The sequence below is a fragment of the Squalius cephalus genome (genome assembly GCF_949319135.1).
Source record: "Squalius cephalus genome assembly, chromosome: 16".
Taxonomy (NCBI): domain Eukaryota; kingdom Metazoa; phylum Chordata; class Actinopteri; order Cypriniformes; family Leuciscidae; genus Squalius; species Squalius cephalus.
This window is the reverse complement of record NC_137137.1, coordinates 15,517,166-15,540,783: the sequence shown is the minus strand read 5'-3', so window position 1 is coordinate 15,540,783 and position 23,618 is coordinate 15,517,166. Positions and strand designations below refer to the sequence as shown.

Genomic DNA, 23,618 nt, shown 5'->3' with positions numbered 1-23,618 from the left:
AAAATAAGATGGATTTACCTCATATTGTGACATAATCACAATCTCCCTCATTGGACTTCTTCTGTACATGTGAGCAGGCATGTGTCTATGCCTATGCATAAATCCGGCCCAAGTCCTACTGTTACACTGTCATTGTTTTTTTGTTTTTTTTTGTAGGTCTCTCTCTCTCTCTCTCTCTCTCTCTCTCTCTCTCTCTCTCTCTCTCTCTCTCTCTCTCTCTCTCTCTCTCTCTCTCTCTCTCTCTCTCACTCTCTCTCTCTCTCTCTCTCTCTCTCTCTCTCTCTCTCTCTGAGTGAGAGACAGGAAGCAGACTATAATGTTGTGTTATGTTGTTATTATAACGATCATGTCTTTCTTGAAGAGGATGATAAGCTTGGGAGAATGAAAACCCATCTAAAGATTCTGTCTTTTTTCGTAGGTAAATACTTTTTTCCTGCTTGATGTATAATCTTTAATCTTGTATTAGTCATGTGCATGTTAAAAGAGGAAATACATGAATTTAGTGACCTTTTAAGTACAATATACCAACGATACGAAATTTGACTAGGTGTTTTACAAACAAAAGTTCTGTAGTAAATATTTCATTGATAGTTACATTATTCCAGGGTTAAATGATCCAATGATCAATATATGAATTGACAATTCAGAATGATTTCAAGATGGTTTCATTTTTAGAGATGCTTACATTGGCATCTGATTGCAGGCTATCGATGTAGATATAAATGTGAGTATTTAAAGTTAAATTGAACTGCTTCAGCTGTAGTTGTCTGATGACCCTCTGTATATTTTTGGAAAAAAGGACTGTGTAAAAATGTTTCAGTTTAACAAATTGACTGACGTGATGAAGTTTTCTCTAGTTTTGACCAGCGTTCTGATGAAGTCTGGAGATGTTTTTGAGGGAACAGTGGGTGAAAAGGTGGAGATCACATGTCCATATGCAGATGGTTACAAATATACACCCAAGTACCTTTGCCGTGATCCCTGTGGATCACAGCATGTTTTGATTAAAGGTGAAAAGTCTGATCAGGTCGTCGCTGATGGAAGATACTCTTTGATTAATACTGTGAGTAGCAAGATCTTCACTGTAACCATCAGAGATCTCAGACTCAGTGACTCTGGTGTTTATTACTGTGGAGTTGACAAATGGTTCAGAGACACATTGAAGAAAGTTCATCTGTCTGTCCGTCAAGGTGGGTTTTTATGCAAACAGTGTGAATATATACATTTGTCTTCCTATTAAAATAATTTCACATAGCTTTACAAAATGTTTATTAAATTCCTCTTTTTTGTCTGTTTTATTTTCAGCAGCTCCTGTGAACAGATCTTCACACACCTCTGAAAAGACAATTACAACTACATCTACAACTACATCTACATGGACAACAACAACAACACTCACCTCTGCAGTTACATCCAGTCTGCAAACTAATGATACATTTTACAAAAGTAGCTTGATTATTTATAATTTAAGACAAACATACTCAATTTAGCCTGTTTGGGCCTGCTTTTGAAAAGCATTTATATTATATTTAGTATTTTACACTTTCACCTTCAATGTTCTTCAAAGGAGAGATTCTGCCTCTCTTTTGTCTCTCTCTCAGATAACTCTACTTCTTATGAGCAGTTCTCACCAACTGGACTGTCAAAGGCAGAATCGTTTTGTATGAATTTTTTTGTGTAGCATTGTGTTCATACCAGAATTTTTAATAATGACGGTCCTAACATGTTAACAGTTAGCTTGATAAGCCTAACATGCTGCAGCAAACTTAATGATAACATTTTGTCTTTCTCTTTGTATTTCAGTCAGCGTGGCTGTGGTGTGTGCAGGTGTTCTGGTGCTGCTGGTGTTTGGGGTTCTTGTGGCTTCAGTGTTTCTCTGTAAAATATCACACTCAACGTCCAGATGTAAGACCACACACACATAAAGACTTGATCTGATTCAAATGCCCAAAAGTGATCAAAAAGCCCCATTGCATCTGTTTTAAAAATCATATAGGCCTAGAGAACTGGTGTGACTGCTGGGTATTTAGTAATGCTATCATAATTTATTTTGTTTAGATCACTAATGCACTTTAAGTCACTTTGAATGGGCTCTACACCATCATGTTTCTTTTAGGTTTGAACAGTGCTGTTCCTGAAAATACAGTTCAAGATTCACCAGATCTCAACCAGGTATGGGAACATCTGCTCTTACACAATTTTATCCTAAAGCACCAATATCTGATTACAAACCATATTAACCCCCAAAAATACAATTGATCAACGTTGTATATATTTAAATTAGTTAAACAAGATTACGCTAAACATGTTGAATGGTCACAATTTTTTTTTGTTTTTTTTTTGTATGTGTTCCCCTATATCTCTTAGACTGTAGATGATGTCCATCACATCTACGATGAAATGGTGACCGAGAACAGCCTGGCTGGTCCAGCTAGCGATGCCAATTTTTCTGTAATATATTCCACAGTGCAGTATTGTGGTCCTGCACCTCAGGATGATGTGAACGATTTTTATTCACTCATCACACACCACACCACTGAGGATAAATAATTAGATCAATCTCATTCTCTCTAAAAAAAAAATCTCATTCTTGAAACCCTGTTGATGTGAAATGATGCATGTGGTCAACTTGCTAAAACAGGCATGTCTGCCTGCAAACATCCTGCTGTGGACATGTGCGTTAGGTTGTGACATTGAACTGAGCTGCCGTGTTAAATTATAGAGTGCATTTCCTGTGGAAATAATAGCATTAGCTTCCGTGATGTAAATGCAAAGTTGCATTTAAAAAAAAAAAACATATTGCTTGTCTATTTGTTTAATAGTCTGCCTGACTTAGTTGATGAGGAAATCAAATTTTATGACCAATTATGAAATCCACGGTGAATTCATATTTTTTTCTTTCACCTCTGTGTCTTTGTGTCTTCTTGTGACTTTTTAGACTGACGGTGTGTATTATTATTGTGAGACTTTATTTTGCCTATGTGTCTCTTATATTAAAGCTTGTTTATTCTATATCTGTCTCATTTTTTTTTTCTGAGAATAACAAGTCAAACACAGAGCCACAGAATATGAAAGAATGGCTTTATGCAAAATCACAGTCAAGATCTGTGTGATAAAACCTTGTATGCCACTTGTGGCTTTGACACAGAGAGGTTGTTTAATGAAGCACAAAGTGGTGAGTAATACAACTTAAAGGTAAATGTGATTTACTGATGACTGATGTAAATTTAAGTTTCTCAACAAGGCAACACGAACGTGCATTATTTCTGTTTATAATGTAGTTAAGAGTAGCCTACAACCTGATTAGGAATATTAAACCATAAAATGTCAGTAGTTTAACTAAACTATGGTGATATGATATCAGCAGAGTAAAAACATGTCTTGAATTTAGAGTGTTAAGTTAGTGTGTTGTAAAAAATGTGTTAGGTTTAGAGTGTTAAGTTAGTGCATTGCTTTCTTGAAAACATGATGTGCACACTGAAATAGCTTAGGTGTTGCATTGAGGCTGTTTCACTTCACAAACTTCATCTCCGCAAGGCACAGTGTCACACACACACACACACACACACACACACACACACACACACACACACACACACACACACACACACACACACACACACACACACTTAACTTATTGATTTGAGTTGATTTCAAATGTATACTGTGCAATATTATGTTTGACTGCATATTTTATTTTGCATATTTAAAAAATGAGCAGAAAATAAGAATTTCTGTACAAATTCAGGTTTTTTGTACTTACTGTCACTCTCTCTTCTTTCTAAACAACAGAAGGTTTGCTTATTTTTTAATTGTTTAAATTGTAGTTTCACTGCATAACAGTCATTGGTTTATCCATTTGTAGGTAGAAGTCTCTCTCTCTCTCTCTCTCTCTCTCTCTCTCTCTCTCTTAGGGTGGGGCATCTGTTAAGTTCATCTGCAGTTGCGGTGTGAGTAACTGTAAGCAGATTACACCTAGATTATTGCTTGTTTTAACGTAATAGTTTCTTTATAAATATGAAATTATGGAGAATGAAAACTCTCATTAAGATTCTGTGTCTGTGTAGGTAATGTTCCTTTTTTTTTTACATTTTCCATCCATTTCCTGTTTGATAGCCATACCAATCATGCGTAATATTTTTTTTGTGTGATAACAATATGATATTTAGAGATGTATACAGATAATTTCACATTGAATTCATCACTATAAAACACATAATGTAACTGAGTTTGATATTCTGAGAGCTTTGTGTTTAGTTGTCTGACAATTGTTTTTATGTTGTTGAAATTTTAATGGGTCAAAGTTTACAAAGTGTAATTTCTCTGCAGTTCTCTGTTTAACTCAACTGAAAAGTTTAACTGTTTTCTCTAGTTTTCAGTGGTGTGTTGATGAAGTCTGGAGATGTTTTTGAGGGAACAGTGGGTGAAAAGGTGGAGATCACATGTCCATATGCAGATGATTACAAATATACACCCAAGTACCTTTGCCGTGATCCCTGTGATGGATCACAGCATGTTTTGATTAAAAGTGAAAAGTATGATCAGTTCGTCTCTGATGGAAGATACTCTTTGATTAATACTGCGAGTAGAAGGATCTTCACTGTAACCATCAGAGATCTCAGACTCAAAGACTCCGGTGTTTATTACTGTGGAGTTGACAAATGGTTCAGAGACACATTGAAGAAAGTTCATCTGTCTGTCCGTCAAGGTGGGTTTTTATGCAAACAGTTTGTGAATATAATATATACATTTGTCTTCCTACTGAAATAATTTCACATAGCTTTACAAAATGTTTATTAAATTCCTCCTTTTTCCGTTTTATTTTCAGCAGCTCCTGTGAACAGATCTTCACACACCTCTGAAAAGACAATTACAACTATATCGTCATGGACAACAACAACACTCACCTCTAAAGGTAAAAGTTAATCCAGTCAGCAAAAAATAAAAATATAATACTGACATTTCATCTAAAATCACTAGTATTGTAATTTTAAAAAAAAATTCTATTTGATTAATTTTGAGTTTTCAAAAGTGCAGTTTGTTCTTAAGGTGAGACAAAAAGGCAAAAACAGTTTTTTCATGCATCTGTCAATTTTGAGATTTTGGGATTTTTGGCTTTTTATAAAGTGTTTTTTTTAGACTTGTGGAAAGAAAACATCCAAAATACACCTTTAAGTATATCTTTTATAGCACGTTATGTATTTGCTTCTGTAGGTTTCAATTAGAGTAAATATATTTAAAGGCCATTTTCTCAAAATGAGTTTTTGCTTAGAAATCTAGCACTTACGTACACCAAACTTTACAGTTATATTCCTATCTATATTCTGAAGGGTTTTTTTTTTTTTTACAGAGGGGTTTGTTCATATATAATTTGCCTGATTTTATACAACATTTTATTCCTGGTAATGGTGAAATTGTATTATTTTCCGGCTTTTGACAGTATTTTTTGAATTATTGGGTGATAAAAAGAGATACCCAAAATTCCCCTCTGTAAAAACCTTTGACTTTTAAAATGTCAAAAAAATTAAACAAGAATTTTGAACATGGCGTTATCCAATGTTCAGATTTTTGTTCTTGAAATATATGCAAATTAGTGCATATTTAATAAGATAATGCCTCATTTGCATATTTAAACATAACATTTCAGAAAACTTGTAATAGAAAAAAGTTTGCAGTTCTTAATGTAATCAATCAACTGGGGAAGTATGGTGATATCTATCCCCATATTTTACCCTATATTCACCTGGGGTTGCCTTAAATAAAAACAATTGGACTCTATTTACAAGCAATACTGTAATTTTGTCTCACAGAAAATTCTCACTCATATGAACTGTTACCACTAACAGTCCCATCATCAGGTTCCACTCCTTTAATCAACAGCTCTGGTAACTCTTCTTTTTTATATATTGTTACTTGTTGCTGTAAGAATTCTTACAATAACAGTGACTGCATTTATTGGTAATTTGTTATTTGGTAATTTATTTATTTATTGTCCTTACACTAGCTTACTGGTCACGGCACACATATTACAGCAACATGAAATACTGTAGTAATTATATAATCTTGTTCTTATTATTCCTGTAGATTTGACTGCGGTTTGTGCAGGTGTTTTGTCATTCCTCGTTTTCTGGATTCTTGTGGCTTTAGTGTTTATCTACAGGAAAAGATCAGATGCAAAGTTCAGATGTACGATCACAAGCACTTTAAGACTTCAACTGCATCAATGTAATAATAATAGTAGAAAGTTGATAGTAATGAAAGACTTAAAAAAAGTAATTTAAATAACCTCAAGCATTAATATGCCATGTTTATGATGCTTCCAAACTTCATACTGTGATGAAATCTTATATTTCTCAGGTCTTTATTTTTTATAAGTCAATATTGAAATCTAACATTATTTGTATTATTCACATGTCGATGCTTTGAAACCTCACACTATTGAAAATACAGTTCAAGATCCAGCAGAATTCAACCAGGTAACCTCTCTTTTGTATAACAAAACTAATTTATCTGATTGATTTATCAAAAGAAAAAAGAAATGAAAAATGATCAGCATTGCACTCATGAGTACATTTGAGTTATTGCTTTGAAAGTCTTAAAAGTTTTGAATATACGCTCACTTATAAAATCTTTACTGTATATGAACTCCTGTTGTTTCCTTTTTCTCTCTGCCAGACTGTGGACGATGTCTGTTACCTCTGTGAAGAAACAATAGTGGTGTATATTTTGGATGATCCACCTAAAAGAGACAGTTCTTCATTATTATATTCAACTGTACATTACTGTGAGGACTCAAGAACAGGGTCATTCTGAAATGTTTCATTGAATATTTACTATTCTCCAAGTTTGGCCTTAGTTAATCTCACAAGCAGCAGCATCTTCATCATGTCCCACTTTTTATCTGTATAACATCATTTCTGTAATCATTTCAGTAAAAACAATAAAAAGTATATTGTCTGCAGTGTAACTTTAGCCATTTGTAAGTATGATGCCCAGGCCTTATGAACGGTAGGCTACTTCACCATTTCCTGGCTGGCACATCTGTCACTCTGTTGTTTAGTTTTGACACTGTTTGCAGAGCATTTGTGGTGCATGTGGTCAAAGGTGGAACATTTTGCAAAGTTCATGCCTATCAGTTGCAAACCAAATAAGTGACTAACTATCCCTTGACTTTGAATGGAAATCTGTGTGGTCGCTCATAGCCTAATTTAGTATGTCTAAATGTTATACCCCATGTTGAATTAAGAGCATTGAGTCGTCAGTTTGGTGATTCCAGGAACCTTGATTCCAGGATTAGCAAATGGGATTTTTGATGACTTGTTACAGTCCAGGTTCTTCTGTACTGGTCACTTTTGAGCTCATAGGAAAGACTCTTAATATTGTCTGATTTCCCCCCCCGCGCATGCTCAGTAAAATTTTATCTCATAGCTCAAGGTTTCTAAACCTTCTCAAACCTATTTTGACCAACACATGTCTATGCAGCTGTTCAAAATGTATAAACAAGGATTTTTACAGATGACTTTATAGAGATTGACTCACTCACACAGCAATTTGTATCAGATTAAGTACCTTTCATTAACGCTGTCTCTTTAACCCGTTCGTGGCTGTCAGGTCAGCATTCCGCGCGCTGCAGTGACGTTTGCATCCGCGGGCGTGACGGGAGTCTGTCTGTGATTGCGCGACAGTGTTATCCTGCATGCTACTCGAGCTGTGGGACACGGTGAGTGAACTGTTAACAAACCCCGAAACACCGCGACCCGGCACGGACAGTTGCTTACTAGTACTGTACAGCGAGTGCCGGGTTTTGGAGGAAAGTCGCTGAACGAAACCTCGCGTAACGACTATGCTAACGTGCTAGCGTGAGCTAATGAGGCTCAGGCCGGGTAACTGAGCAGAATCAACCCGCACAGCAGCGCCGCTGCCCGGTAGAGTTCATAGGAAACAGCGCTGCGTTAACAGGCCGCGGTCTTTACTGCGAGCAGACGAAAACACAAATACACACACACCTGTCCGCATGTTAACGGTGAAATATTTGATCTCTACGTCTTATATGTTACTCCTATGTGCTTGTTAACTAGTTAAACACTGTGAGTTTATGTTTATACTGCGTTTTGATGCACATATGAACTCCTAGTGTAGGCTACACACTGGTAACGTTATGCATTCTTCATTCGACAAGTGACCAAAATGACATTACAGCTGTTAGTGTAAAGGAATGTTCTACAGCTATAGAAGAGCTGCATGTTAAGATCACAAAACAGTCCTGGTGACACTATAATTTTATTCAGTTGTCGGGTGGAGACATTGGGCATAGGTTATTCCACATTTACACCTGTTTCAGTTCTATCTGTATATTTATTTGAATTCATCTATTTTTAAAGGTATAGGAACTTAGTCCAGTAAACTAGTAGATTTTTATTATTTACTGGTCTGAAGAATATGCAATCTCATATCTTGTTTATGCCTTTTTATTGCTTATAGTGATTCACTTTGAGTGGAATGACTGGAAGAGATGTGGATATTTTTGAATTCACACACAGGGCTTTTCTTTATTTATATTTTATAGAAGTTATTCACAACCACTGAAAATATTGCTTTCTCTTTAAGTGTACTGTCTCATAAGACAATACACAAACAAACCTCCATGGTCATTTATCACCTGTCAGTAACTGACTTGCTTATTTACAGAACAAAATGGGATTTTACTTAGGAGGGTGGGGGATTATAGCAATGATGACAAAGACTAGTGAAAGGTTTTTCGATGAGACCTGTTTTCCTGTTTGTTCATATGACGTTCGGCATTTAGCCTCTTTTTGTAGAGTTAATTGCTTCAGGCTGAATGAAATGGTGCATTAACATAGCATCAGTTGAATCTGCATGCAGTAGATAAGCTGTTTGTTTGGTCAGTTGGATGCATATGCATCCGTGATTATAGTGGAATTTAAAGTGAACTCTGAATGAACTCAGATAGCCCTTTAAAACATTTACTGGGAATGTGCACCACTGTAGTGATGGTGCTTTAAAGGAAATTAATTTAAAATTGCAATATATCAAAGAGTGTTTTACCATGCAAACTGCATAACTAAAGCATGCTAATTAAAGTTGGCATGAAATGGAAGTTGAGATCATGATTTCTTCCTTATTGTTGGTGTGACGTATATCTGCATTGTTGAAACATTGTAGGGCATGGTCGGTCATGTGACGTGAGTGACAGGTTGCTGGGGAGGGATTATCGTTGGAATGTTGTGAAGACCAGGGAAATTTAATGTTTTTGATTAATTTATGAGGGCACATTAATTTTTTATTTATTTATGTTTGCGCATAAAACATGTATAGTACAATTTTTAACAATCTAGGCAAAAAAGAGAAGGGGATGATAATGGTTTGGCAGTAATTAGATAATGAAAAAGTGGTGTAAATATGGTTAAAGTTTATTCATCTGGTAACCAAGTGTGTTAACCACGTCAGACAATTGCACTGATAAGTGATTTGAGTGTGTGTGTGCTGTGATTTAATCCTACAGGCCTCAGTATGCGTGAATATAAGCTTGTTGTCTTGGGCTCTGGAGGCGTTGGGAAGTCTGCATTGGTAAGTTCAGGATTATTTAAGTGTACTCATTGTTGTATTATATATGGGCATTTTATACAGTTTATAACTGTATTTGTTGTGGGTTTTTTAATCTAGTCAATAGTATTTATTTGGATTGAATGAGATTCTGGTCTTTTCTCACACAGACAGTCCAGTTTGTACAGGGAATATTTGTTGAAAAATATGACCCCACAATAGAAGACTCGTATAGAAAGGTAAGTAAACCTTTTTGGAATTGGTGAAGTGGCATAGCTGAACTAATACTCTATATAGGAATATACATTAACACAGTACTTGACACCCTCTTTGTTTTTTTTTGTTTTTTTTAGCAAGTTGAGGTTGATGGGCAGCAATGTATGCTTGAGATCCTGGATACTGCAGGCACAGTGAGTTCAATATGATGCATGAATGGTTCCGGCCAATTAGTTAATTAGGCTATGTTCAAACTGTCAGTCCAAATCGGATTTTTGTGCATATCCGATTGAAATCCGATCAGATTTAGCAAGTGTGAACGGCAAAAAATCACACGAAAAGCTATTTTTACAAATCCGTTTCAAGCTACATCCATATGTGGTTTGAAACCTATTCAAATCGCATTTCTGGAAATCTTTTTCATTCTGACTGCTCTGATCGGATTTCGTGTGGTTTATGTGACGCTCAGACGTTGATATTGGAAACATGCTGAAAGTCGCTGCAGACTAGGTTGTGTTGTTGCAAAGTGCCGGATGAGTAGAATATGACAATATAACATGTTTTGAAAACGGCAGAGACGACAGCGTGGAAAAAGTCGCTCGTTCCAGCATCCTACGTTTCTGCCGCTGCCTCAGAAGATGTATTCCAGCACTGCGGCTACACATTTTCATGTTGTAAATGCCCTCCATGTTGCAGTTGTTATTGGCGTATACCTACCAACGCAACGTCATTGTCATAGAAACCAATGCTGATATTACGGAAAATGGAAAAGTGGCATTGACACATCGGATCTGAACAGTAGCGATATACAGTGTGGAGTGGACAGTTACCGTAATCATTTTAGATCAGATTCCAATCGGATACACAAATAATCGGATTTGGACTGACAGTGTGAACTTAGCCTTAGTCTTCCATGCGAACTCAATAGATTATTGATTATTTGCCTACAGGAGCAGTTCACAGCGATGAGGGACCTGTACATGAAGAATGGTCAGGGTTTTGCTCTGGTTTACTCCATCACAGCACAGTCCACCTTCAATGACCTGCAGGACCTACGAGAGCAGATTTTGAGGGTGAAGGACACAGAGGATGTGAGTCACATTATAATAAATTATTATTATTATTTGCGGTGTTTGCTTTGGCAAATCATCGTGATTTTTAATGTCATCTTTATTTTGTAAAAAAAAAAAGAAATCATGAACCTGACAGCCCAGCTAATGTCAGGCGTAGCAAGTATTAACCAGCAAAGGCAAACCAAAGAAGGCTCAAAACTATTTTGATTTTACTGAGACCACAAGAGCTCAGAGACACACATGACATTTGCAGAAGCTTCCTTCACAGTGTGGCACACTACGCTACTTTACCACTGCACCCACATTCTGTATTTAAAGCTCTTTGCTTAGTATGGGTTTTCCATGCTTGCACAATTTCGGTTCATGTAAATTACATTAACAAATTAAGCATGCATATACACTACCGCTGAAAAGTTTAAAGTTAGGAAGATTTTAAAAAATATATATTTTTTGAAAGAAATCTCTTGTGCTCACCAAGGCTTCATTTACTTGATCAAAAATACAGTAAAAAACGTAATATTGTGAAATATTATTACAATTTAAAATAGTGGTTTTCTTTTTTTTATATATTTAGGAGCCAAGCACTGAAAGTGCGTAGGCACCTCTTGAAATTGTTGCCGTTGTTATTATTATTCTTCCGTATGGAAGTCTATGGCAGCCCATAGAACCGCTTGTGGGAAAGTTATGAAATTTGGCACACTGATAGAGGACAGTCTTAACAGTCACCATAGCAAATTTGGAGTCTCTAACTCAATCCATCTAGCGCCACCAACTCCAAAGTTTCACTCATGTTTATGCTAATAACTTTGGAACCATAAAGGCTAGAAACAATTTTTTGTTTCTTCTGATTACTTTTCTCAAGCCGATTCGAATGCAAATGAGAAATCTTTCCGCCATTTTGAATTCTCTGAAAAACCTACTTTTTTGAACAACTCCTAGACGGAATTCAAGTTGATGCGTCAAACTGTTCTCGAATACTGCACAAACTAATTTTACGAAAAATGGCTATTTTTGTTTATAGTAAGTGGCAAAAAATTCACGTTTCGGTTCGAAACGACACAGTGGTGTCATGGTTAGGTACGTTTTCGATACAGCCAAAAGAAAGAAATGCCAGAGAAATTTCCTTTTATTTAATTTTTTTATATTTTTATTTAAAGAAATTATTTTTAAATAAGTGTGGGTTTTCCTACATCTTGAAAGTTTTAATTTTATAAATGGGGGTAATCTTTGAAGGATGAACAAATAATGTTTTGGTCATCACATTAAAAATAACATTTAAATATGATAATATTTGAGTTTTGAAGTGCTGGAAAAAGATGTGTGATGTACTTGAAAGCATTTGACTATTCCTGCCAAACTTCCATGGTTACAGTTAGTGTTACTACATTAAATACATGGTGATTATTTTGGTTATTTTTACTTAAACAGATAATTTTGAATGCTTCTCACTAGATGTCGCAGCGATGTTATTACTTCTGTGGCGAATTCAAATGCTTTCTTTACTGGATCTCTTAGCGCTTTGTAGTAACAATGTCGCTTGATCAAGATTGGCTCGCGCTGCACTGACATTGATAGTCCAAACTGATAAATGGTCCGTGAAGCAAATATGAGCAGCGCAGTTTCGTTCCGCTTTCATTACATTTGCCATTTCATGTTGGGCAACGTTGTGGTGGTCTTTTTCATTTTAATAAAAATATCCAGTGCTAAATCGGGATTTTTTTTATATCGTTACCGACAATGTTGTACCGTCGATAAATACCGATACCGTTTTATCGCCCAGCCCTACTTAGCATGCTAATCTGGTTAACATGCTTTTGTTTGCTAATACTTACACTGAAGCCTTGTTAAGTCAGCGTCAACTGAGTGGCGCAAGCTGCTAAACCACGTGCCACGAGCCCCGAACCATTCAGGTCGTGGGTTAGAATCCTGTGTGACACATGCCACAGACCGCAAGAGGTACTGTGGCCAGAAGTGGTGCAAAAGTTGCTTCAGTTCCAGACATGGTGTCTATCTGAGATAGTGTTGTCACGATATTAGAATTTCTAACTTCGGTACGATACCTTGAAAAATATCGATATTCGATACCATTTTGATACCACGGAGAAAAAAACTGCCACAATATTAAGGGGGTATTTTTTTTATTTAAAGCTAAATATAACAAGTCTAGAACATGACAATGAGGTATATTTTACATGAACAAAAATGTCCTGAGGTAGTGCACTTGTTCAAAAGCATAAATGCTGGTTAATACATTAACGTTATTTGATGAACAAATTTAAACGCAAACGTGCGTGCACCACATGCGAAAACAATGCTCACTGGATCGACATCAAGTCAAGTCACCTTTATTTATATAGTGCTTTTAACAATACAGATTGTGTCAAAGCACTTAACAGTATCAAATTGGAGGATAGAGTGTCAGTAATGTATAATAAGAAGATTAAACATTCAATTTTCAGTTAAAGGCATTTCATTATTGAATTCAGAGATGTCATTGTCTAGCTCAGTTTAGTTTAATTAGTATCTCTGTAATCAAATTGATGATAATCGGTAATGAAGGCAAATTGCAGAATTAAATAATAATTTTTAGAGTAAAGTTAAATAAGCACAAGTTAATTTTACCATCACACAGAACGAGCAGTGCGCTGCGTTTTTTATGTTGCTAGGTAACCACTGAAACAGCTGTCCTGTCAGTCAAGTACATGTCAAATCAGCCTTTTATTAACTTTATTTACTTTCTGTTAACATTGTGGTAGTTACGACTCTCCGGTCGTTCAAGCAACTAGCTTTCATCACTAAAACGGAAGGCCCGCCTCTCCATTCATTCGATTGGACAGTGGAAAAAAAGGCGATGACGTTGGGCGCTTTTTCCGCTCGGAGTTGCTTTTTTTTTTTCAACTTCAAAAACGCGAGGCGCAGCAGGTGCATAAACAGCGCGCAGAACGCTCACTGCCATAGGAAACCAATTGAAAATAGGCGCCTCTCACTGCAAAAAACGCATCAGGTGTGATTGGCCCCATTCACTTTTGCTGTTTAACCAGAGCGAATGAGATGAGTGCGCTTGTGGTGTTTGTCAACGCGCCTTTGGAGAGAAGTGAAAGTGACAGCTCGGCTAGTATCGGTGTATCGATACTTCGGGAAATTAGTATTGGTACCGTTCAGACATTTCAGTATCCATATTTATCGAAATATCAATATTTTTGACAACACTAATCTGAGAAGGAACTCAATAAATAAGACATGTGGTGCATATCTTGGTGAATGCACTTCTTCCCAGTGGCGCAATGAGATAAGTGACAGGCATCTGATCCAGAGATAGTGATGTTCGAGTCCCGCGTGGGATGTCTTTAGAATTTTTTTTTTTACATATTGTGTCATTTCAAATCCTTTATTATTCAAGCGTTGTACTAATCTTTATTTCTCTTGGATTAGAAATAAGTATGTTTTGTTCATTCTCATCTAAACTTCTGTTCGTTTTGAGGTCATTTTCACCTCTACTTCTGAACCAGCTGATTTGGCCCCGTATCGCTACTTGCAGCTATATTTTAAATTGTAATTTATTCTCGAGATGCCAAAGCTGAATTTTCAGGATCATTACTCCAGTCTTCATTGTCGCATGATCTTTCAGAAATAATTATAATATGCTGATTGATTATTATCATTGTTGAAAACAGCTGTGCTGCTTAATATTTTTTTTGTGGAACTGTGATACAATTTTTATGATTCTTGGATGAATAGAAAGTTCAAAAGAACATTTTGAGAACATTTAAATGTAATGTGCTATTGCTAATAAAAAGTATGAATTTCTTAGTTAAAACAAAACAAAACATTTGAACTGTTGTGTATATATGAATTCATGTAACATGAGTACTGCTGTACATGGGGAATGTTTTGTGCCTTTATATAAGACACTGATGTTTTCTGTTCGATGCGATTTTAAAATCAATTACATTTCTTTGAACTGTTAGTGAGTGTGATTTCTGCTAAACCAAATTCAAACGCAGTATACACACTCATCAGATGTCTCTCTCTATTTGTGTCTAGGTGCCAATGACCTTGGTTGGAAATAAGTGCGATTTAGAGGATGAGAGGGTGGTCGGAAAAGAGCAGGGTCAGAATCTTGCTCGTCAATGGAGTAATTGTGCCTTTCTAGAATCTTCTGCCAAATCAAAGATCAATGTCAACGAGGTGAGACACAGTTCACCGCACTTTATCCAGAGAAAGATAAAAACACTTTTGTACCAAGTACACAAAGCCAGTTCTCTAATAAGTCTTTTTTGTGTGTATATCAGATCTTTTATGACCTGGTAAGACAGATAAACAGAAAGACGCCAGTGGAGAAGAAGAGAGCGAAAAAGAAGTCAAACTGCATCCTGCTGTAACACAACTGCATCACTGCAGCAGCTCTGAGCCAGGTAGTTGATCAGAAATTCATTAGGAGTTTGTACATGCACCATTAAGTACTCTACATCCATGATATAGTGGAATTTTTTAAAAATTATTTTCTGTATCTGTTGAAATTGAATATTTAATTGTACATACTCATTTATCCTGTTTTTACATTCAGATTACATTTGCCGTCATTTAATGCTCAAACAGTAATAATTTAACACTGTTAAATGTAATCTTTAGCAAATCTCAAACATCCATTTTTCATACTGTACATTAAAACGCTGTAATGTCTAAATTTGTAGCCTTTAAACTGATTGTTTTTCAGTGCTTTATTTTAACCTCATTTAAATCAAATAGTATAGAATTTTAATATTGGTCTCTAATGGGGTGTTATGGGACCCTCCTGATGAAAAAAAATTACATGTGGATGGCTGAAGTATACTTTAGGCTTAATGGTGTTTTTTGCACCATTAAAAAAAATAGTACCACCTGCTGGAGTTAAAAAATTTCTGCATTTGGTGCAAGACTTGTATCTATTCTTATGCTGAACTTACTTTTTGGTTTACCAGCTAAGAGCTTGCTGAAGGGGTTAGTTGAGGCGGATGTCATGATTTTCTTCTTCTCTTTCTTTTTAAGATTGCCGAAATGAAGAACTGTTGCCCAGCTGGCCAACATTCCAGTTCCTCTCTACAGTTATTGGCCAAACAATCAATAAGGCAGAACACCACAGACTCCTCAACTAAAACACAGACTTGACAGAAAAAGAGATGCAGCCTCTGCCTTTTCTTCCAGAACAGTCTTGAAAATGTCCCCCCCCCCCCCCCCCTGCTCTTTGCTTACTGTTTTTTTTTTTCTGAAGGAGATTCTACAATGAGGATCTGTGTCTGGAGCAAAAGCTCTGTCTGTGATGTGGCAAAGAGGGGTTAGACAGTCTGGGAGAGGGTTCAGGACTTTCTTAATGCCTACATAAAGAAAGGGGACATTTCAAAACATGTTCATGTTTATAAAATGATCAGAAATGTTTTTTTTTTTTTCCCCATCATGTTTGGATTATCAATAACCATTTGTACAGAGAAGCTGTGTCCTTCATTCATCAAAACATTTTTCCTGAGTGACTTTGACTCATTTCTTTATATCTGACAAAAATGGAAAATTAAAAAAGTTGTTTTTTCTTTAGGGTGGTAATTTGAAAATTGGATCTGTCTATCTTGAAGATAAAGATATATTGTAGCCACTGCATTTTTTTCACAATCAAAATTACATTAATTTTCCAGCTTTTAAATGATAACATTTTTTTAGTATATTTTCTTCCCTTTATTTTCTTTTGCGGTAGGCTGTAGCTCAGCCTGGGATAAATATCAACCGTTTTGTGCCTGAGCAGGAGAAGAATGAAATCAGATCTATAATGCAGAGATGACTTCTCCTCCGATAACCGCTAAACCAATAATTAATAGTCAGTCCTTGACACTTCATTTGCCAAGTTAAATCAGTCTTGATGTGTCAAATGTTTCATTTTTTTTTTTTTTTTTTTTTGTTCTACTCCATGGTTTAGTTGAACATTTCAAGCAAAGTGTCTGGCTGGCTTTTGAAATGTTTTTAAAGTAATGTGTGCTTTGATTTCTTTTTTTGACATTGATTTAAATAAATGTATTTCATATTGATGTGGTGTTTTATGTGCATTTATAGATTGCCATTCATCACCAACATGCAGAGATACTTTTCAGTGTGGCTCACTTTATGTACTGTAGATAAAGATACATCACTAAGCCACGCAAATAATTCCACTTATCTTACACTTTAATAAAATAATCTTACAAACAGGGAATGCAATAAGTGAATTTCTATTTGCGACAAAACATATATACCACTGGTTTCACAGACAAGGCTTAAGCCTAGTCCCAGACTAAAATGCATATTTGAGCTGTTTTAACTGAAAGCAACTTGTACTAGCATATCTTAAATGTTTTGTCTCAAGATGTACACCAGTAATGTTTTTATTAAGGAATATTTATAAAAGCTAGGGTCCTAATTGAACTATGGTTTAATCTAAATCCTGTCTGTGAAACCAGGCCTACATGTTGTATTAAATGCAGAAAAACAGCACAAGTGTTTCTTAATTCATAGATTAATGTGAAGAAATAAGTCATAACAAAGGCAGACGTTCCTGATCTAAGACTTCATGGAATTCACTTATACAGGAACTTGATTTTATTTTTCATTTATTTAAAAAACAGCTTCCCTCATTACATCATGTATAAAATAGATTACAGGTATATAGATTATTGCAGGACCCAGATCCATGTGTTTTATATATAGATAGAAGAGAACATGAAGGTGAAGATAAAACAGACAGGTATTTGCATTTTTTTCATTTTGCATAGCAATTTAGCATCATTGCATAGTTTTTCTGTCCCACACAAAACAGCTTTATGCTTGCAAAGCTTTTTTATGCAAGACAGTTGTGAAAAAATGCACCAATAAGGACTTTTTCATAGAGTGATTGACAGTTAGTCATCCTCCTAAACCTAAACACAAGGAAACGAACATCAGCAGAAACAAGAACCTCTCAAGGGACCTACTAATAGAAACAGCAGCTTATGACTTAATATTTTTCTCTTTTCTTTGCTCTGCCATACTCACGTCTCCAACACACACACACACACACACACACACATCCCAGAACTGTTTACCTAACATATCTTTGGAATTAATTGTTGAGTACTTCTCTTTCTTGAGGGAGAAGGACTATCTTACCTCAACACCTTTTTTTTTTTAATTGCTCAGAAACTCGTGAGCCCTTCAAGTTGAGTCAGAAATATCATAATTATGAGTTCTCAGCACATGAATAACTGAGGAGAGACATATTTACAAGTGAGAAACACTGATTTCTAGATGATACATGAGATGCCGAGTTGTGGCGGTGGAAGGGGTGTGTCATGGAAACATCATGGAAACACATATATCATAGAGGTATTATATAATATATATATTCTAAATATAGTGGGATCAGTGAGCAGAAAGCAAATCTGTAGCAATGGGGTTTATCACTCAACTTAGTTTGCTTTACATTTAGTTATACAATGAATAAATAAGTGACCAAATGAATGCATTTTGAATTCAGATGTTGCTATTTGGGTTTATTGTTTAGTTTTTTTTTTTTTTTTTTTTTTGCTTTGTTTAGACTACTTAGTTTTTCTTTTTCTTTTTTGTGACTGTGTGCAATTGTGTGTGTAATTCCAATTGTGTGTAATTCTCTTCCATATAGAATCTCTTCCATATATGAGTCATTTAAACCCACATAGCTGAGCTGTAATCATACACAGGTGGATGCTTCTCTTCAAACTCCGCCCATCCCCTGTCTATCAAACCCTCTGAGCCCTGATAGGCCACACCCTCTTCCTGAGTGGGCGTGGTTTTCTTCTTCAGTCCTCTTGTTCTCCCCCAGAATGGCTTGCTGACATCTGATTTTGGCTTTCTGTATGTGATCTTTGGTTGTTTACGGACGTCCATCCCTTTGCTTTCATGGTGGTGCCGTGGTCGAACGCGCCGTAGGACCCGTTTAAACATGCTAGTGGTTAGTGAGATTTTCCTGGAGAGATCTTGAGAGTGACTGCTAGATGATGACTCCAAAACTGTGTCTTTGAGACTCGAGTCATTCTGCTCCTCACCTACAGTCTGGCCTCCAACATCCGGCAGATCCAGCCAATTCCCGACCAAATCAGCGAAAACGTTGTCTCCCAACACCAATGGCTGTCTGTTTCTGCTGTGGTTCATCAGTGAGGCTGTCCAATCGCTGGAGTCGTCAAAATCGTAAGCGGAGAAATGGCTGTCGGTTGTGTCTTCCTGAGAGGAAAAAGAGGAAGAAGTGCTTAGACTTCCTCTGTGAACCTTCCTGGGTTCGTATAACCTTGGAATATGGCGGGTCTCTGCTGGAGAGCTAGTGAGGAACAAAGATGTTTCCATGGTAAGCTCAGTCTTGAAACATTCTTGTGGTAGAATTTCTTCTGGATTCCGTGTTCGGTCCAGGTGGGTTTTTCTTGAGCTGTGATTTATATGATCGAGCATCGAGTTGGTGTATGGAGAGGACTGGCTGGTTTTGCTAGATAACTCCAGCTCCTCCAGCGCAGTTTGGACCTGCAAGAGTTTGAGCTCCTGGAGAGCACCAATCACAGAATTCATCTGAGCGTGGAGACCCTCATCTGACTGCTGCCACAAAGAATCCTATAATGGGAAAGGGAAGAAATCAAGAGAGCAATTACTACGACATAATGAAGCAACAATAAATTAAATCTGTTGTGACTCATGAATAACAATGACTTCACAGTAATTATTAAAAAATCTATATTTCATCAAACTGTCTGCAATTTCTGCCCAGTGTGCCATCACTGATACCTGGCTCAGCATCTGCTGAAGAGAATGCCGATGTTTTTTTCCCCTTGCCACAAAAGCAATTGAATTGCTTACCGGGAGCTCTGAGGGATTCTTTTCTGTAAAGATGCTTTGATACACTACCTTTCTAAAGTTTGCAGTCAGTTTTTTTTTCCAGCAAGGATGAATGAAATTGATCAGAAGTGACATTAAAGACTTTTACATTGTTATTATAAAAATCTACTTAAAATAAATGCTGTTCCTTTGAGCTTTCTATTCATCAAAAAAAAGTATCAGTTTCCACAAAAATTTTAAGCAGCACAACTGTTTTCAACATTGATAATAATAGTAATATATATATATATATATATATATATATATATATATATATATATATATATATATATATATATATATATATATATATTAATAATACAAAACGTACAAGAGATGCATGCAAAAATCCCCAATGAAAATTAAGGATAGAAATGTTTGGATACATTTTTCTATTACATTTTTATTGTGTTTCTTTTTTGGGGGATAAATGTGAATATAATGTTAAAGTGATCTTGACATAAAGGAATAATATATATCTTTAAAGGTCGTTAATATAAAATGGCCATACTGTATGCATTGCAGTCTTTGTTTAGTTGTTTATTTCAATTATTAAATACATTCAAACTAATTCCATTAAATGCCCTAAAACACCCTTTTTCTTCTATCACCAAATAAAACCCGTAATCTTACCTTCGCAGCCTTTCCTTCTCTCGTCTCACTCTCTGTTTTCTGTTCCTTCTCTGCCTTACAAGTGTGATCGATCACCAGTCAGTCTGAGCACAGCAGCACTACTGATGCTATTCTACAGCAACATTGCATCCCAAGGCATGATGGGAGATGTAGGAGCTAACAGGCATGTGGGTGAAATGACTAGACTGTGAGTCATGAACAGCTGAGGCATGTATTTTACTGAGTTGGTCATAAATGCAGGTGAGGAAACATAGAGCTTAACTTGTATTTGACCTGAAACATTCCTTTAAATTTAATTTAGATATTCAAATAGGATGTTATTTAGCCTATATATACAGCTGGTTATGTGGGCAGTAGAGACATTAATGTCATTATAAATGTCACTTTATCTGATAAATCCAGTTTTTAAAGTTTACAGAGGTTATTTATTGTCATAATCACTTTTATGTGATTTGCTAGTTATGGCATGTTCTGTGTTTCACCAGATTTAGCCGTAGGTCCTTTTCTCATTGTGTGATGTCACTGGCCTCTCCTGTGCTGTGTCAGTTTCCTTTGGGATGTGCCCAGACAGACAGCAGCATTAATCAGATGGTTGTGAGTAACATCCTTGTAGCCCTGTTTCTTCATCTAGAAAGCACCTATTTTCTCTAATTCATTTTTCTCTTTATTTTCAGTCGCTATCGTACACATAAAGGTTATTTAAATTAACATAAACAAATAAATGAATAAATAAATAATGAAAATAAATCAAATAAAATTTGAGAAGAGAAGGCATGTCACACATGTGTGAGAGCTGACAAATAAGTGGATATCTAAGCTAACTGAGAGGAGAATTTACATGTATACGCTTGCCAGGCGTCTGATTAAAGTCCTATAGTATATAGGCGTTAGACATTAGATATTAGACGTTACAAGCCACAGTGACGTGTCAGAGCAGATCTCAGTGTGTGTGGCGGCATGGCTTGGTAGCTGAGAAAGTGACTTTTTTACTATGCGTCTGGATAACGTACATTTGGAGACTGAAATAAGTTGTCACTTCACCTCTTAATAGGGAACAAATGCATAACTGCAGAGTGTACAACCCACCCCGTCACATGTGGCACTACCAAGTGGCGCAAAGGGACGGTTTGCTACATTGCTCAGTAATTGTGACGTTTTTACTTGTAAATGAAGATAAAATAACGAAAAAAAATACTGGTAATATTAATAACAACAGTAATATAATGTAGTATTATAACATCGACACAATTGGCTGATTAGTTAGCTAAGCAGAGTCACAAAAAATAGCTTACACCTCATATGCCTAACTCAACCTGCTGAGTCTTTAGCCACTTTCAATTAATGCTAATGTTTCAACACTTGACCCATTAACACTTACTATTGTATTTTTATTCTATCTTTATTTTATTAAAAACCTTGCTATGTGTAGGCCTACTGTGCAAGACTAACTGGGACTAATCACATAACTATTGTTGATTTTTCTTTCCTATAGGTGAGCCTTATTGCAGCTTTGCATATGGATGCACACAGTGCATTTAAACTATTTCAACATCTCATGAAATTGATCTGTAGTGTTATAATACTACTGGGTAAGCACTTTTTTTTTCCCGCAATGGTGGAGGTTTAAATCTGAAGCAGCAATGCAGCAGCACAAAATAAATCAGCACTCACATTTTAAATCATTACAGTAGGGCGAGTACCAGCCAATCAGCGGCCTCATTTTCAAATAACCGCTTCCAATCAGGTGGTTGGTTGCACTTTTTGTGTTTCTCTCAAGCACAAGCACGGCCGGCCAACAGGATAAACATCAACGCACAACGCAAGAACTGCGTCTGAGAAACGCGCATAAAATTGTGTGTAATAAAAAAATTAAAACGTAACAAATATTATCCGCCCATATCTGAGAAGATTTGTGTATTAAAAACACACGTGCTGTAAAAGTAGATGAAGAAAGAGGTAACGTTAGAAAAAGATCAGGAAAATCTCACCAGTTCATGTTTTAGACGCCGAAGGTTACTGTTACTGTCCATGTCGCCGAGTTCCGCTCTCTCTTCACCCATAACTGCTGAGTTACAAAATTAAAATAATGTAAAAACAAAACGCAGGTTGATTCATTAAAACAACATCTAATTCATCGCTACCCGCTGAGAGACCGTTAAAATTATCTTTGTTTTTCCCCGCGTTGGTTTTGGTCAGTAGTGCGATATGAACAGCACTAAATATAATATTCCTCCTCTCTAACGTCTCTGACACACTTCTGTTCTGATTACATATTCAGATGACATTACAGGCGAAGGAGCAGCCGGTACAACAGTCAAGGCACTGAAGAATGTGTGGGGATTTGAAAGGGAAAGTTCCTGAATAGGATTAACTAACGGTTGTCCGTCAACAAAACAGGTCATGCTTTCACACCAGCGGTCAGTTCAAGATGAATTGAGGGCTCATGCATAACAATAGAGCAACAATAGTGCAGCTTTAACTCAGCTCTTAAGATAAACTGATAGATTGGATGTTAGAGGGGGGTTGAGCCTTATCCAATTTGTAAACTTGTTTTTATTTCAGTTCTATCATATATTTATATTTGTAGCATGTAGTATCTATCTATCTATCTATCTATCTATCTATCTATCTATCTATCTATCTATCTATCTATCTATCTATCTATCTATCTATCTATCTATCTATCTATCTAATTTTGAGAATGGCACAGGTTTCAAACAGATTTTTAAAATCATACTGGACTTGAAGACGACTTGTGGCAGGGGACTATCTGATTGTATAGTCTTAAATTCAGGGTTACAGAATAGAATAGAATAGAATGAGGCATTTATATAGCGCTTTCATGTACTACACCCAAAGCGCTCCTCAACCACCACCAGTGTGCAGCATCCACTTGGATGATGCCACGGCAATGCACAGTACAATGGCGCCTGTGCGCTCACCACACACCAGCTATAGGTGGAGAGAGGAGAGAGAGTGATAGAGCCAATTCAATGTAAGGGGATTATTAGGAGGCCATGATTGGTAAGGGCCAATGGGTGGAATGTGGCCAGGACACCGGGGTTACACCCCTAGGCTACTCTTTACGAGAAATGCCATGGGATTTTGAATGAGAGTCAGGACCTCGGTTTTACGTCTCATCCGAAGGACGGGATAATACAGGGATGTGTATTATCCCCTTTGCTTTTTTCTGTTTATACCAACGAACTTCAATGTAACAGGGATGATCTCACTTTAATCAAAATTAATTTCTTGCCA

General features: G+C 36.3%; 4 protein-coding genes and 1 long non-coding RNA gene across 9 annotated transcripts; 3 read left to right on the top strand and 2 right to left on the bottom strand.

Moving 5' to 3' along the window:
• Window positions 1-220: 220 nt before the first annotated feature.
• Window positions 221-3,013, top strand: LOC307174385 (uncharacterized protein). 3 transcript variants are annotated; one of them, XM_079898161.1, is made up of 7 exons: window positions 297-418; window positions 858-1,190; window positions 1,306-1,446; window positions 1,602-1,661; window positions 1,804-1,905; window positions 2,117-2,172; window positions 2,368-3,013. In XM_079898161.1, the coding sequence occupies exons 1-7, from the start codon at window positions 382-384 to the stop codon at window positions 2,548-2,550; spliced, it is 912 nt and encodes a 303-aa protein (XP_079754287.1). In that variant the 5' UTR covers window positions 297-381; the 3' UTR covers window positions 2,551-3,013. The 3 variants fall into 3 exon arrangements, with proteins under 3 accessions (XP_079754289.1, XP_079754287.1, XP_079754288.1); XM_079898163.1 differs by lacking the exon at window positions 1,602-1,661 and having other exon boundaries at window positions 221-418; window positions 1,309-1,446; XM_079898162.1 differs by lacking the exon at window positions 1,602-1,661.
• Window positions 3,014-3,929: 916 nt separating this feature from the next.
• On the top strand, window positions 3,930-6,965 carry LOC307174308 (uncharacterized protein). 2 transcript variants are annotated; one of them, XM_079898068.1, is made up of 7 exons: window positions 3,930-4,067; window positions 4,373-4,708; window positions 4,829-4,915; window positions 5,811-5,885; window positions 6,085-6,186; window positions 6,451-6,476; window positions 6,676-6,965. In XM_079898068.1, exons 2-7 carry the CDS (start codon window positions 4,390-4,392, stop codon window positions 6,811-6,813), a joined length of 747 nt encoding a protein of 248 aa, XP_079754194.1. In that variant the 5' UTR covers window positions 3,930-4,067; window positions 4,373-4,389; the 3' UTR covers window positions 6,814-6,965. The 2 variants fall into 2 exon arrangements, with proteins under 2 accessions (XP_079754194.1, XP_079754193.1); XM_079898067.1 differs by having other exon boundaries at window positions 3,942-4,063; window positions 6,676-6,957.
• Window positions 4,905-7,643, bottom strand: LOC307174310. The gene is made up of 3 exons (XR_013823982.1): window positions 7,570-7,643; window positions 6,621-6,739; window positions 4,905-6,154 (listed from the first exon to the last, which is right to left on the bottom strand). It is a non-coding gene; the product is annotated as an uncharacterized lncRNA (long non-coding RNA).
• Window positions 7,641-16,906, top strand: rap1aa (RAP1A, member of RAS oncogene family a). Its single transcript, XM_079898069.1, has 8 exons — window positions 7,641-7,720; window positions 9,524-9,588; window positions 9,735-9,803; window positions 9,918-9,974; window positions 10,731-10,871; window positions 14,898-15,041; window positions 15,146-15,268; window positions 15,882-16,906. The coding sequence occupies exons 2-7, from the start codon at window positions 9,532-9,534 to the stop codon at window positions 15,233-15,235; spliced, it is 558 nt and encodes a 185-aa protein (XP_079754195.1). The 5' UTR covers window positions 7,641-7,720; window positions 9,524-9,531; the 3' UTR covers window positions 15,236-15,268; window positions 15,882-16,906.
• A 1,282-nt stretch (window positions 16,907-18,188) lies between these two features.
• inka2 (inka box actin regulator 2) lies at window positions 18,189-22,695 on the bottom strand. Of its 2 annotated transcripts, none has more exons than XM_079896826.1 (2): window positions 22,349-22,695; window positions 18,189-19,466 (listed from the first exon to the last, which is right to left on the bottom strand). In XM_079896826.1, the coding sequence occupies exons 1-2, from the start codon at window positions 22,418-22,420 to the stop codon at window positions 18,534-18,536; spliced, it is 1,005 nt and encodes a 334-aa protein (XP_079752952.1). In that variant the 5' UTR covers window positions 22,421-22,695; the 3' UTR covers window positions 18,189-18,533. The 2 variants fall into 2 exon arrangements, with proteins under 2 accessions (XP_079752952.1, XP_079752953.1); XM_079896827.1 differs by lacking the exon at window positions 22,349-22,695 and adding an exon at window positions 20,361-20,533.
• Between the last annotated feature and the right edge of the window lie 923 nt (window positions 22,696-23,618).